The sequence below is a fragment of the Salvelinus namaycush genome, chromosome 7 (assembly GCF_016432855.1).
Source record: "Salvelinus namaycush isolate Seneca chromosome 7, SaNama_1.0, whole genome shotgun sequence".
Classification (NCBI taxonomy): domain Eukaryota; kingdom Metazoa; phylum Chordata; class Actinopteri; order Salmoniformes; family Salmonidae; genus Salvelinus; species Salvelinus namaycush.
This window is the reverse complement of record NC_052313.1, coordinates 59,356,362-59,371,694: the sequence shown is the minus strand read 5'-3', so window position 1 is coordinate 59,371,694 and position 15,333 is coordinate 59,356,362. Positions and strand designations below refer to the sequence as shown.

Below are 15,333 nucleotides of genomic sequence, written 5' to 3'. Positions count from 1 at the left end.
ATGTCTTCTCTCAGTGTTAGTATTGGAGATTTGTCTCTCTGTGTTACTATTGGAGATATGTCTTTTTCTCTGTGTTAGTATTGGAGATATGTTTGTCGGAGTGTCATGATGTGTGGACCTTGCTCAAAGGCACAAGGACAGGATATTATGGTACCTAGGGTCTGACACCAGAAAAACCAGCACATCTCCCATTTTGTCTTGCTCTGCTCAGGATTTGAACTGACAACGTTGTAACCTGTAGTGATGCGTTGTTCCCTGTTTCCCCAGGCAGGGAAGCCCCCCATCCAGGACCTCTTCACAGACCTGTGTGATGGCCGTCGCCTGCTGGAGCTGCTGGAGGGACTGGCAGGGCACGAGCTGGTCAGTCATGTCCTCATTATCCTCCTTACCATCTTCCTAACCCCATTCACTACCTCACCTCCTTATCCTCCTAGCCCCATGTATCTCCCTCACCTCCTCACCACCTCACCTCCTTATCCTCCTAGCCCCATGTATCTCCCTCACCTCCTCACCACCTCACCTCCTTATCCTCCTAGCCCCATGTATCTCCCTCACCTCCTCACCACCTCACCTCCTTATCCTCCTAGCCCCATGTATCTCCCTCATCACCTCACCACCTCACCTCCTTATCCTCCTAGCCCCATGTATCTCCCTCACCTCCTCATCACCTCACCACCTCACCTCCTTATCCTCCTAGCCCCATGTATCTCCCTCACCTCCTCACCACCTCACCTCCTTATCCTCCTAGCCCCATTTATCTCCCTCCCCTCCTCACCACCTCACCTCCTTATCCTCCTAGCCCCATGTTTCTCCCTCCCCTCCTCACCTCCTCACCACCTCACCTCCGTATCCTCCTAGCCCCATGTATCTCCCTCACCTCCTCACCACCTCACCTCCTTATCCTCCTAACCCCATGTATCTCCCTCACCTCCTCATCATCTCACCACCTCACCTCCTTATCCTCCTAGCCCCATATATCTCCCTCACCTCCTCACCACCTCACCTCCTTATCCTCCTAGCCCCATGTATCTCCCTCACCTCCTCACCACTTCACCTCCTTATCCTCCTAACCTCACTTCTCTCCTCACATCCTCCTAACCTCACCTATCTCCTCACTTCCTTATCCTCTTGACCCGACTTATCTCCTAACCCCACTTATCTCCTCACCTCCTCACTTATCTCCTCATCTATTATACCAACCTGTTGTCTTTCTCCTTGCATTTCTTTTCCTCCTCCTCTCCTCTCCTCTACCTTTGTCCTAAACTTTATACAAGACCTTTTATTGTAATATAAACCTCTTTCAGCAATGGCCCTGAGCAAAGTCTTTAATATCATGTTCAGTAAATAAAGCCTCTGTGTGTTCTGAAGGATCTCTTCTCTTCTCTGTGTGTGTTTGTTCTCTCTCTGTGTGCGTGTGTTCTCTCTCTCTCTCTCTCTGTGTGCGTGTGTTCTCTCTCTCTCTCTGTGTGTGTGTGTTTGTTCTCTCTCTGTGTGCGTGTGTTCTCTCTCTCTCTCTGTGTGCGTGTGTTCTCTCTCTCTCTCTGTGTGCGTGTGTTCTCTCTCTCTCTCTCTCTGTGTGCGTGTGTTCTCTCTCTCTCTCTCTCTGTATGCGTCTGTTCTCTCTCTCTCTCTCTGTGTGCGTGTGTTCTCTCTCTCTCTGTGTGCGTGTGTTCTCTCTCTCTCTCTGTGTGCGTGTGTTCTCTCTCTCTCTCTCTGTGTGCATGTGTTCTCTCTCTCTCTCTCTCTGTATGCGTCTGTTCTCTCTCTCTCTCTCTGTGTGCGTGTGTTCTCTCTCTCTCTCTGTGTGCGTGTGTTCTCTCTCTCTCTGTGTGCGTGTGTTCTCTCTCTCTCTGTGTGCGTGTGTTCTCTCTCTCTCTCTGTGTGCGTGTGTTCTCTCTCTCTCTCTGTGTGATGTGTGTGTTCTGAGTCTGCAGGTGAAAGAGAGAGGAGTCACGCGCCTCCACTCACTAAACAATGTCAATAGAGCTCTGCAGATCCTACAGAAGAACAATGTACGTATTAGTGAACAGATCACACACTGAGGAGGAGGAGGAGAGGGGGGGAGGAGGAGAGGAGGGAGAGGAAGAGAGGAAGAGAGGAGGAGGAGAAGGAAGAGAGAAGGGGGAGGAAGAGAGGAGGAGGAGGAAGAGAGGAGGGAGAGAAAGAGAGGAGGAGAAGGAAGAGAGAAGGGGGAGGAAGAGAGGAGGAGGAGGAAGAGAGGAGGGAGAGAAAGAGAGGAGGAGAAGGAAGAGAGAAGGGGGAGGAAGAGAGGATGAGGAGGAAGAGAGGAGGGGGAAGAGAGGAGGAGGAAGAGAGGAGGGGTAGGAAGAGAGGAGGAGGAAGAGAGGAGGGGGAAGAGAGGAGGGGTAGGAAGAGAGGAGGAGGAAGAGAGGAGGGGGAAGAGAGGAGAAGGAAGAGAGGAGGAGGAAGAGAGGAGGAGGAAGAGAGGAGGGGGAAGAGAGGAGGGGTAGGAAGAGAGGAGGAGGAAGAGAGGAGGGGGAAGAGAGGAGGGGTAGGAAGAGAGGAGGGGGAAGAAAGGAGGAGGAAGAGAGGAGGGGGAAGAGAGGAGGGATAGGAAGAGAGGAGGGGGAAGAGAGGAGGAGGAAGAGAGGAGGGGGAAGAGAGGAGGGGTAGGAAGAGAGGAGGGGGAAGAGAGGAGGAGGAAGAGAGGAGGGGTAGGAAGAGGAATAGTGAGAAGAGGAGGAAGAGAGGAGGAGGAAGAGAGGAGGGGTAGGAAGAGGAATAGTGAGAAGAGGAGGAGAGTATCTCCTCTGTTATATTAGGGATATTTGACTGCATGTCTATGTTAGCGTATGTCAGCAATAGAGTGCTCAGTATAGTGTGTATATACAGTATGTTAATGCATTAGTTTACACCAGTCAAGGGTTCTGGAGGTGGTAGAGCTGAAAGCAAACAGTAATTAGATTCATCTCAGCTCATGCTTTCTCTCTCTGTCTCTCTCTCTGTCTCTCTCTCTCTCTGTCTCTCTCTCTCTTTCTCTCTCTCTCTCTCTCTCTCTCTCTCTCTGTCTCTCTCTCTCTCTCTCTCTCTCTCTCTCTCTCTCTCTCTCTCTCTCTCTCTCTCTCTCTCTCTCTCTCTCCCTCTCTCTCTTTCTCTCTCTCTGTCTCTCTCGCTCTCTCCCTCCCTGTATCTCCTTCTCTCTCCCTCCCTATATCTCTCTCTATCTCTCCCTCCCTCTATCTCTCTATCTCCACCTCTCCCTCTCTGTATCTCTTTCTCTATCCCTCCCTGTATCTCTCTCTCTATCTCTCCCTCCCTGTATCTCTCTCTCTCTCTCTCCCTCCCTCCCTCCCTCCCTGTATCTCTCTCCCTCCCTGTATCTCTCTCTCTCCCTCCATCCCTGTATCTCTCTCTCCCTCCCTCCCTGTATCTCTCTCTATCTCTCCCTCCGTGTATCTCTCTCTCTATCTCTCCATCCCTGTGTCTCTCTCTCTCTATATCTCCCTCCCTGTATCCTTCTCTCTCTCCCTCCCTCTATCTCTCTCTCTCCTTCTCTGTATTTCTCTCTATCGCTCCATCCCTGTATCTCCCTCCCTGCCTCCTTGTATCTCCCTATATCTCTCCCTCCCTGTATCTCCCTCCATCTCGCCCTCCCTGTATTTCCCTCTATCTCTCCCTCCCTGTATTTCCCTCTCTCTTCCTCCCTGTATTTCCCTCTCTGTATCTCCCTCTATCTCTCCCTCCCTGTATCTCCCTCCATCTCTCCCTCCCTGTATCTCCCTGTATCTCTCCCTCCATGTATCTCCCTCCCTGTATCTCCCTCTATCTCTCCCTCCCTGTATCTCCCTCCCTGTATCTCCCTCTATCTCTCCCTCCCTGTATCTTCTCTGCAGGTTGAACTGGTGAATATAGGAGGAGCCGACATTGTTGATGGGAATCATAAACTGATTCTTGGACTCATTTGGAGCATAATTCTCCACTGGCAGGTCAGTTAGTCACCCTGTGTGTTGACCAGTACGTATATTGCAGATCAGTCCATCCTCATCACCCCTCTCCTCATCACCCTTCTCATCACCCCTCTCATCACCCCTCTCCTCATCACCCCTCTTTCTCTCCCTCTCCTCATCACCCCTCTCTCTCCCCCTCTCCTCATCACCCCTCTCATCACCCCTCTCCTCATCACCCCTCTCTCTCCCCCTCTCCTCATCACCCCTCTCATCACCCCTCTCCTCATCACCCCTCTCTCTCCCCCTCTCCTCATCACCCCTCTCCTCATCACCCCTCTCTCTCCCCCTCTCCTCATCACCCCTCTCATCACCCCTCTCCTCATCACCCCTCTCTCTTCCCCTCTCCTCCCCCTCTCTCTCCCCCTCTCTCCTCCAGCAACACTCAGTCATAATGACTTAATCAATCCACAGGAACATTTACATAGAATTAATGATGCGCTTAATGGGGAAATCTCCATTGGATTTGAATATTTGACGTCTTAAACATACAGACAGTCGGTGTGTGAAGAGCGAAGAGGCCCAGTCAATTAGACAGGCAGAGACATTAGTGGGGTGTCTCAGCGTTGGGCTTCGTCATGGAATGAATTAGTGTGGAAATGCAATGCAGTGACCTACTCCCAAATGAGGGACGCTCAGTCTGTACCCAGAAGGCCGAGCAGCGAGCACTGGGTTGGGCTACACTGTTGGAGACGAATCACTAACTAATGAACTTGCCTGGAAGTATGGGGATTGGTGAGGAGTCTCTGTGTGTGTGTGTATGTGTGTATGATGTGTGTGTGTATGATGTGTGTGTGTGTGTGTGTATGGTGTGTGTGGGTATGGTGTGTGTGTGGGTATGGTGTGTGTTTGTATGTGGGTATGGTGTGTGTGTGTGTATGGTGTGTGTGTGTGTGTGTGTGTGTGTATGGCATGTGTGTGTGGGTGTGGTGTGTGTGTGGGTGTGTGTGTGTGTGTGTGTGTGTGTGTGTGTGTGTGTGTGTGTGTGTGTGTGTGTGGGGTGGTATGGTGTGTGTGTGTGTGTGTGTGTGTGTGTGTGTGTGTGTGTGTGTGTGTGTGTGTGTGTGTGTGTGTGTGTGTGTGTGTGTGTGTGTGTGTGTGTGTGTGGTATGGTGTGTGTGTGTGGTGTGTGTGTGTGTGTGGTGTGTGTGTGTGTGTGGTGTGTGTGTGTGGGTATGGTGTGTGTGTGTGGGTATGGTGTGTGTGTGTGTGGGTGTGGTGTGTGTGTGTGTGTGTGTGTGTGTGTGTGTGTGTGTGTGTGTGTGTGTGTGTGTGTGTGTGTGTGTGTGTGTGTGTGTGTGTGTGTGTGTGTGTGTGAATCATTTTAGCTCCCTCCTAGCCTATATCTGCCAGTCAGTTGAATGGGGTTATTTTAAAGGCTGTGATTGGCCAGACTAATATTTATTGGGTGTGATTGGCTAAGATAATATTTTATTGGCTCTGATTGGCCAGGCTAAGTATTCCCGGGCCTGTAATTGGATGCAGTCCCTCAGATAGATGACTTCTGGAGGTTTGTTGGCCCTTATTCTCTGGTCGGATAATGTTTTTATAGTCAGAAACTGCAGAAACGCATAGGAATCGTGTGTGTGTGTTAGAGAGAGAGAGAAAGGAAGGAAGGAAGGAAGGAAGGAAGGAAGGAAGGAAGGAAGGAAGGAAGGAAGGAAGGAAGGAAGGAAGGAAGAGTCTATCCATGTGTGTATACCCAGCAAACCAAAATTGTTTCTGTGAAGGTTCCCAGAACATTCGTTAGGTCACGGCAAATGTTCTTATAATACAAAAACTGTCCATTCGTGGAGATGATTATGTTTGTATAAAACCATCGCCTGATGTTGAAAGAATGTTCCTAGAACACCTGTAATCTGTTCTTTAAAGGTTCCCATAATGGTTTGTTAGGTTGTGGGAACAGTCTAGTTGAGAACATTGTGGGAAAATCACAAAAGATATCTTCCCAAAACACAAAAACTGTCCCGTCGTGCAGATCATTATACAACGTTTCCTTTAGGGTGCAAAACATATTCACCTGCTGTTACAAGAGCGTTTCCCAGAACACATTTAGTCTGCTTTTTAAAGGTTCCCAGAATGTTTCATTAGGTTGTGGGAACATTGTGTGGACATGACAAGAGATATGTTCCCCAAACAAACAAAACAACTGTCCAGGTGTGCTGACAATCATGTAGTGTTTTTATCAGAGTGAACAAAACATTCCTTTGATGTTGCAAGAACGTTGACAGAACAGCCTTTCCCAGAACAGATAATTATGTTGTGGGAACATTGTGGGTACATTACAAGAGATAAGTTCCCAATATACAAAATATGCTCAGTTGTGATGACATTCATACAATGTATAAGTTAGGTCGCACAGGACATTCCCTTAATGTTGTAAGAATGAAATAAGTCTGTTTTTATGATGTTCATAGCATATTTGTTTCAGGTTTGACATAATATTCCATTGATGTTCACACAATATACATGTTAGCTTGTCTTTAAGGTCCTCAGAACATTTAGTAAATGTTATATTTAAGTTTGACCGAATGTTAATGCAGATTAGAGTACATCTGAACAGCATTTAACCACATAAACACAACCCTATTATGTACACTTCATATATGTTAACAATCTGCACATGTGAGTTTTGAACTTGCAAAGTTTGGTTCCCGAGCCAAAGTATTAACCCTCCGCTCCACCAGGGGACAGCTGTGGCCTTGTGTTTTTTTTTCCAGTTAAATATGGTCAATCAGGTTCTGTGTCCTGATTGACCGTATTGGACTGAAGAAACCCCACGTGGTCACAGCTGTCCCCTGGTGGAGCGGAGGGTTAATTATCTGGCTGAAGTTCTTAAGACTGTAGGTTTAATTCCACATATTCTGTAACCATGTTTGATTAGAAAAAAATGTGAAATTGAGGGTCATATACACTGTGTCATGACATTGGCCTGTTGGGGGAGGTTTATGACCCCCATAAATACCTTTCCCCTTTTCTATCTCTACTCTATAGAGTTGACTCTTGTAAAGCCTTTGTAACATATAGAGTCTGGTAACATCGAAAGGTGGGAAACGGAACCATATTTCGGTAATCCAACCAGTTGAAAATATGCGTTGGGACTTAATGAATATGATCTCAGATCAGTTGTTGTCTGAGACATTACTACTAATGACAGGATGACATAAACTGTATCTTGGAAAGTCGACACATTCTAGTTATCAGATTCACATGGAATTGTGCAATTTAAATGTTTAAATATGAAACTATTTGTGAAAAGATGAAATGTAATTTTAGCTTCTTAAATGAGAGAACGGTTTATCATAGAGAAACTCTGCTCACTCAGAGGCCCCGCCCAAGTCACCAGACACTGGTTGTAAACTGTGAAACACGCCCTTCTTTCACCACTATATAAACCCGTTGATGAAAATTCAACTTCCTGTTCCGAGGACGTGAGGACGACGGTCCTACGTTAAAAGAGCTCAGATAATAACCTAACGAAATTAGCATCGTGTTCAATGTGAAGGTGACGATCGACACGCCGAAAGGATGAATTTCGACTATACCAGCCAGAATATAGGTACGAGCTTAAAAGTATGGCAACTTGAACTTTGAACTCTTATTCACTCCAGAAGTGATACCTCCTAGCTGTTGAGTTAGCAGCGGGCTAGGAAAGGACGGATGACGTATCCAGTTTACCACCAGAGACATTCTTCAGAGGACAAGAGATCCCTGCTGGGCAACCCGGCCTTCCATCTACGACCAACTTATTGAAGCGCAGCTCAGAGTAAATATTTATTGCATTTTCCTTTTTCCAAATGGGCGGTTATTTAGAATGCATACGATTCTGTATTTATGATAGCATAGCTTCTCCCTTTGTTACTCAGTCTTCCCGCTCTTTCATTCAAAACCCAACCCCCTTTCCTTTGTGTAACCAGCCGTCATATCTGTTCCGTCCGCTAGGGACGTTTTCCTTTATGACATAATTTGTAATCATTGTATGATCCATTCTGTGTAGATGTAATTCTGTGTGATTATTTAGGTATTTAGTAAATAAATAATTTAACCAAATGTTGTATTGCTTATTCAACTTGTTAGCCAGGGTTCGTGAAGATAACCAAGAATTTACGACTTTCAGATGAGACTAAATAAAGTGACGATTAAATATTGACTGCTATTGATGTAAAATATTACTAGGTCTTTAAGAGTTTATTCGGAAGTTAACAGCTCTTTCTTTCGTGGTGCCCCAAATTTCTAGTTAATTACATTTACCTGATTAGCTTAATCAGGTAATATTAATTACAGAGAAATGATTTTATAGAATAGCATGTCATATCACTTCATCCGGCACGGCCAAAGACACGACAACTGAGTATACAAAACATTAAGAACTCCTGCTCTTTCCATGACGTAGACTGACCAGGTGAATCCAGGTGAAAGATATGAACGTGTGGTTGAATCTGTGAATATGTATTGAAATTCACTGCTCGACTGACGGACCTTAATAATTGTATTTGTGGGTTTAAAAAAAAAGAAGTATTTTTAATGTATTTATTTAACCTTTATTTAACTAGGTAAATCAGTTAAGAACAAATTGTTATTTATAATGATGGCCTACCAAAAGGCGAAAGGCCTCCTGTGGGGACGGGAGATTCCCAAAAATATATATATAGGATAAATCACACATCACAACAAGAGAGACACCACAACACTACATAAAGAGAGACCGAAGACAACAACATAGCATGGCAGCTGCACATGACAACACAGTATGGTAGTAACACAACATGACAAAACATGGTAGCAACACAACATGGCAGCAGCACAACATGGTAGCAGCACAAACCATGGTACAAACATTATTGGGCACAGACAACAGCACAAAGGGCAAGAAGGTAGAGATAACAATACATCACACAAAGCAGCCACAACTGTCAGTAAGAGTGTCCATGATTGAGTCTTTGAATGAAGAGATTGAGATAAAACTGTCCAGTTTGAGTGTTTGTTGCAGCTCGTTCCAGTCGCTAGCTGCAGTGAACTAAAAAGAGGAGCGACCCAGGGAGATGAGGGAGGCCATGCTCATTTTTACCCCTGAAATGATTTAGGCTTGTCATAACAAAGGGTTAGAATACTTATTGACTCAAGACATTTCAGCTTTTCATTTTTGATTAATTTGTAAAAATGTTAAATAACATTATTCCACGTTGATGTTATGGGGCATCGTGTGTAGGCCAGTATTCCACGTTGATGTTATGGGGTATCGTGTGTAGGCCAGTATTCCACGTTGATGTTATGGGGTATCGTGTGTAGGCCAGTATTCCACGTTGATGTTATGGGGTGTCGTGTGTAGGCCAGTATTCCACGTTGATGTTATGGGGTGTCGTGTGTAGGCCAGTATTCCACGTTGATGTTATGGGGTATCGTGTGTAGGCCAGTATTCCACGTTGATGTTATGGGGTATCGTGTGTAGGCCAGTATTCCACGTTGATGTTATGGGGTATCGTGTGTAGGCCAGTATTCCACGTTGATGTTATGGGGTATCGTGTGTAGGCCAGTATTCCACGTTGATGTTATGGGGCATCGTGTGGCGGCCAGTATTCCACGTTGATGTTATGGGGCATCGTGTGTAGGCCAGTATTCCACGTTGATGTTATGGGGCATCGTGTGTAGGCCAGTATTCCACGTTGATGTTATGGGGCATCGTGTGTAGGCCAGTATTCCACGTTGATGTTATGGGGTATCGTGTGTAGGCCAGTATTCCACGTTGATGTTATGGGGTATCATGTGTAGGCCAGTATTCCACGTTGATGTTATGGGGTATCGTATGTAGGCCAGTATTCCACGTTGATATTATGGGGTGTCGTATGTAGGCCAGTATTCCACGTTGATGTTATGGGGTATCGTGTGTTGGCCAGTATTCCACTTTGATGTTATGGGGCATCGTGTGTAGGCCAGTATTCCACGTTGATGTTATGGGGTATCGTGTGTTGGCCAGTATTCCACGTTGATGTTATGGGGTATCGTGTGTTGGCCAGTATTCCACGTTGATGTTATGGGGTGTCGTGTGTAGGCCAGTATTCCACGTTGATGTTATGGGGTGTCGTGTGTAGGCCAGTATTCACTTTGATGTTATGGGGCATCGTGTGTAGGCCAGTATTCCACGTTGATGTTATGGGGTATTGTGTGTAGGCCAGTATTCCACGTTGATGTTATGGGGCATCGTGTGTTGGCCAGTATTCCACGTTGATGTCATGGGGTATCGTGTGTAGGCCAGTATTCCACGTTGATGTTATGGGGTATCGTGTGTAGGCCAGTATTCCACGTTGATGTTATGGGGCATCGTGTGTAGGCCAGTATTCCACTTTGATGTTATGGGGCATCGTGTGTAGGCCAGTATTCCACGTTGATGTTATGGGGCATCGTGTGGCGGCCAGTATTCCACTTTGATGTTATGGGGCATCGTGTGTAGGCCAGTATTCCACGTTGATGTTATGGGGCATCGTGTGGCGGCCAGTATTCCACGTTGATGTATTGGGGCATCGTGTGGCGGCCAGTATTCCACGTTGATGTTATGGGGCATCGTGTGTAGGCCAGTATTCCACGTTGATGTTATGGGGCATCGTGTGTAGGCCAGTATTCCACGTTGATGTTATGGGGTATCGTGTGTAGGCCAGTATTCCACGTTGATGTTATGGGGTATCATGTGTAGGCCAGTATTCCACGTTGATGTTATGGGGTATCGTATGTAGGCCAGTATTCCACGTTGATGTTATGGGGTATCGTGTGTTGGCCAGTATTCCACGTTGATGTTATGGGGCATCGTGTGTAGGCCAGTATTCCACTTTGATGTTATGGGGCATCGTGTGTAGGCCAGTATTCCACGTTGATGTTATGGGGCATCGTGTGTAGGCCAGTATTCCACGTTGATGTTATGGGGCATCGTGTGGCGGCCAGTATTCCACGTTGATGTTATGGGGCATCGTGTGTAGGCCAGTATTCCACGTTGATGTTATGGGGCATCGTGTGTAGGCCAGTATTCCACGTTGATGTTATGGGGCATCGTGTGTAGGCCAGTATTCCACGTTGATGTTATGGGGTATCGTGTGTAGGCCAGTATTCCACGTTGATGTTATGGGGTATCGTGTGTAGGCCAGTATTCCACGTTGATGTTATGGGGTATCGTGTGTAGGCCAGTATTCCACGTTGATGTTATGGGGTATCGTGTGTAGGCCAGTATTCCACGTTGATGTTATGGGGTATCGTGTGTAGGCCAGTATTCCACGTTGATGTTATGGGGTGTCGTGTGTAGGCCAGTATTCCACGTTGATGTTATGGGGTATCGTGTGTAGGCCAGTATTCCACGTTGATGTTATGGGGTATCGTGTGTAGGCCAGTATTCCACGTTGATGTTATGGGGTATCGTGTGTAGGCCAGTATTCCACGTTGATGTTATGGGGTATCGTGTGTAGGCCAGTATTCCACGTTGATGTTATGGGGTATCGTGTGTAGGCCAGTATTCCACGTTGATGTTATGGGGTATCGTGTGTAGGCCAGTATTCCACGTTGATGTTATGGGGTATCGTGTGTAGGCCAGTATTCCACGTTGATGTTATGGGGTGTCGTGTGTAGGCCAGTATTCCACATTGATGTTATGGGGTGTCGTGTGTAGGCCAGTATTCCACGTTGATGTTATGGGGCATCGTGTGTAGGCCAGTATTCCACGTTGATGTTATGGGGTATCGTGTGTAGGCCAGTATTCCACGTTGATGTTATGGGGCATCGTGTGTAGGCCAGTATTCCATGTTGATGTTATGGGGTATCGTGTGTAGGCCAGTATTCCACGTTGATGTTATGGGGTATTGTGTGTAGGCCAGTATTCCACGTTGATGTTATGGGGTATCGTGTGTAGGCCAGTATTCCACCTTGATGTTTTGGGGTATCGTGTGTAGGCCAGTATTCCACGTTGATGTTATGGGGTGTCGTGTGTAGGCCAGTATTCCACGTTGATGTTATGGGGTGTCGTGTATAGGCCAGTATTCCACGTTGATGTTATGGGGTATCATGTGTAGGCCAGTATTCCACGTTGATGTTATGGGGTATCGTGTAGGCCAGTATTCCACGTTGATGTTATGGGGTGTCGTGTGTAGGCCAGTATTCCACGTTGATGTTATGGGGTGTCGTGTGTAGGCCAGTATTCCACTTTGATGTTATGGGGTATCGTGTGTAGGCCAGTATTCCACGTTGATGTTATGGGGTATCGTGTGTAGGCCAGTATTCCACGTTGATGTTATGGGGCATCGTGTGTAGGCCAGTATTCCACTTTGATGTTATGGGGCATCGTGTGTAGGCCAGTATTCCACGTTGATGTTATGGGGCATCGTGTGGCGGCCAGTATTCCACGTTGATGTTATGGGGCATCGTGTGTAGGCCAGTATTCCACGTTGATGTTATGGGGCATCGTGTGTAGGCCAGTATTCCACGTTGATGTTATGGGGTATCGTGTGTTGGCCGTATTCCTTTGGGCCAGTATTCCACGTTGATGTTATGGGGCATCGTGTGTTGGCCAGTATTCCACGTTGATGTTATGGGGCATCGTGTGGCCAGTATTCCACGTTGATGTTATGGGGTCGTGTGTAGGCCAGTATTCCACGTTGATGTTATGGGGCTTTCGTGTGTAGGCCAGTATTCCACGTTGATGTTATGGGGTATCGTGTGTGGCCAGTATTCCACGTTGATGTTATGGGGTATGTGTGTAGGCCAGTATTCCACGTTGATGTTATGGGGTGTGTGTTGGCCAGTATTCCACGTTGATGTTATGGGGTATCGTGTGTAGGCCAGTATTCCACGTTGATGTTATGGGGTATCGTGTGTAGGCCAGTATTCCACGTTGATGTTATGGGGTATCGTGTGTAGGCCAGTATTCCACTTTGATGTTATGGGGTATCGTGTGTAGGCCAGTATTCCACGTTGATGTTATGGGGTATCGTGTGGCGGCCAGTATTCCACCGTTGATGTTTATGGGGTATCGTGTGTAAGGCCAGTATTCCACGTTGATGTTATGGGGCATCGTGTGTAGGCCAGTATTCCACGTTGATGTTATGGGGCATCGTGTGTAGGCCAGTATTCCACGTTGATGTTATGGGGTATCGTGTGTAGGCCAGTATTCCACGTTGATGTTATGGGGTATCGTGTGTAGGCCAGTATTCCACGTTGATGTTATGGGGTATCGTGTGTAGGCCAGTATTCCACGTTGATGTTATGGGGTATCGTGTGTAGGCCAGTATTCCACGTTGATGTTATGGGGTATCGTGTGTAGGCCAGTATTCCACGTTGATGTTATGGGGTATCGTGTGTAGGCCAGTATTCCACGTTGATGTTATGGGGTATCGTGTGTAGGCCAGTATTCCACGTTGATGTTATGGGTGTCGTGTGTAGGCCAGTATTCCACGTTGATGTTATGGGGTATCGTGTGTAGGCCAGTATTCCACGTTGATGTTATGGGGTATCGTGTGTAGGCCAGTATTCCACGTTGATGTTATGGGGTATCGTGTGTAGGCCAGTATTCCACGTTGATGTTATGGGGCATCGTGTGTAGGCCAGTATTCCACGTTGATGTTATGGGGTATCGTGTGTAGGCCAGTATTCCACGTTGATGTTATGGGGTATCGTGTGTAGGCCAGTATTCCACGTTGATGTTATGGGGTATCGTGTGTAGGCCAGTATTCCACGTTGATGTTATGGGGTATCGTGTGTAGGCCAGTATTCCACGTTGATGTTATGGGTATCGTGTGTAGGCCAGTATTCCACGTTGATGTTATGGGGTATCGTGTGTAGGCCAGTATTCCACGTTGATGTTATGGGGCATCGTGTGTAGGCCAGTATTCCACGTTGATGTTATGGGTGTCGTGTGTAGGCCAGTATTCCACGTTGATGTTATGGGGTATCGTGTGTAGGCCAGTATTCCACGTTGATGTTATGGGGTATCGTGTGTAGGCCAGTATTCCACGTTGATGTTATGGGGTATCGTGTGTAGGCCAGTATTCCACGTTGATGTTATGGGGTATCGTGTGTAGGCCAGTATTCCACGTTGATGTTATGGGGTATCGTGTGTAGGCCAGTATTCCACGTTGATGTTATGGGGTATCGTGTGTAGGCCAGTATTCCACGTTGATGTTATGGGGTATCGTGTGTAGGCCAGTATTCCACGTTGATGTTATGGGGTACGTGTGTAGGCCAGTATTCCACGTTGATGTTATGGGGTATCGTGTGTAGGCCAGTATTCCACGTTGATGTTATGGGTATCGTGTGTAGGCCAGTATTCCACGTTGATGTTATGGGGTATCGTGTGTAGGCCAGTATTCCACGTTGATGTTATGGGGTATCGTGTGTAGGCAGTATTCCACGTGATGTTATGGGTATCGTGTGTAGGCCAGTATTCCACGTTGATGTTATGGGGTGTCGTGTGTAGGCCAGTATTCCACGTTGATGTTATGGGGTGTCGTGTGTAGGCCAGTATTCCACGTTGATGTTATGGGGTCATCGTGTGTAGGCCAGTATTCCCGTTGATGTTATGGGGTATCGTGTGTAGGCCAGTATTCCACGTTGATGTTATGGGGTAGTCGTGTGTTAGGCAGTATTCCACTGTTGATGTTATGGGGTATCGTGTGTAGGCCAGTATTCCACGTTGATGTTATGGGGTATCGTGTGTAGGCCAGTATTCCACGTTGATGTTATGGGGTATCGTGTGTAGGCCAGTATTCCACTTGATGTTATGGGTGTATCGTGTGTAGGCCAGTATTCCACGTTGATGTTATGGGGTGCTGTGTGTAGGCCAGTATTCCACTTTGATGTTATGGGGTGTCGTGTATAGCCAGTATTCCACGTTGATGTTATGGGGTATCTGTTGTAGGCCAGTATTCCACGTTGAATGTTATGGGGGTATCGTGTAGGCCCAGTATTCCACGTTGATGTTATGGGGTATCGTGTGTGGGCCAGTATTCCACGTTGATGTTATGGGGGTATCGTGTGTAGGCCAGTATTCCAACTTTGATGTTATGGGGTATCGTGTGTAGGCCAGTATTCCACGTTGATGTTATGGGGTATCGTGTGTAGGCAAGTATTCCACGTTGATGTTATGGGGCATCGTGTGTAGGCCAGTATTCCACGTTGATGTTATGGGGCATCGTGTGTAGGCCAGTATTCCACGTTGATGTTATGGGGTATCGTGTGTAGGCCAGTATTCCACGTTGATGTTATGGGGTATCGTGTGTAGGCCAGTATTCCACGTTGATGTTATGGGGTATCGTGTGTAGGCCAGTATTCCACGTTGATGTTATGGGGCTATCGTGTGTAGGCCAGTATTCCACGTTGATGTTATGGGGTATCGTGT

At 47.0% G+C, this 15,333-nt stretch overlaps 1 protein-coding gene across 1 annotated transcript in view; it reads left to right on the top strand.

Moving 5' to 3' along the window:
* The window catches only part of LOC120050880 (dystrophin-like), an 83,125-nt gene continuing 67,792 nt past the window's right edge, over positions 1-15,333 (top strand). Inside the window, 4 exon segments of the mRNA XM_038997405.1 lie at positions 1-15; positions 268-360; positions 1,935-2,012; positions 3,855-3,947. Coding sequence (XP_038853333.1) covers positions 1-15; positions 268-360; positions 1,935-2,012; positions 3,855-3,947 — 279 coding nt within the window.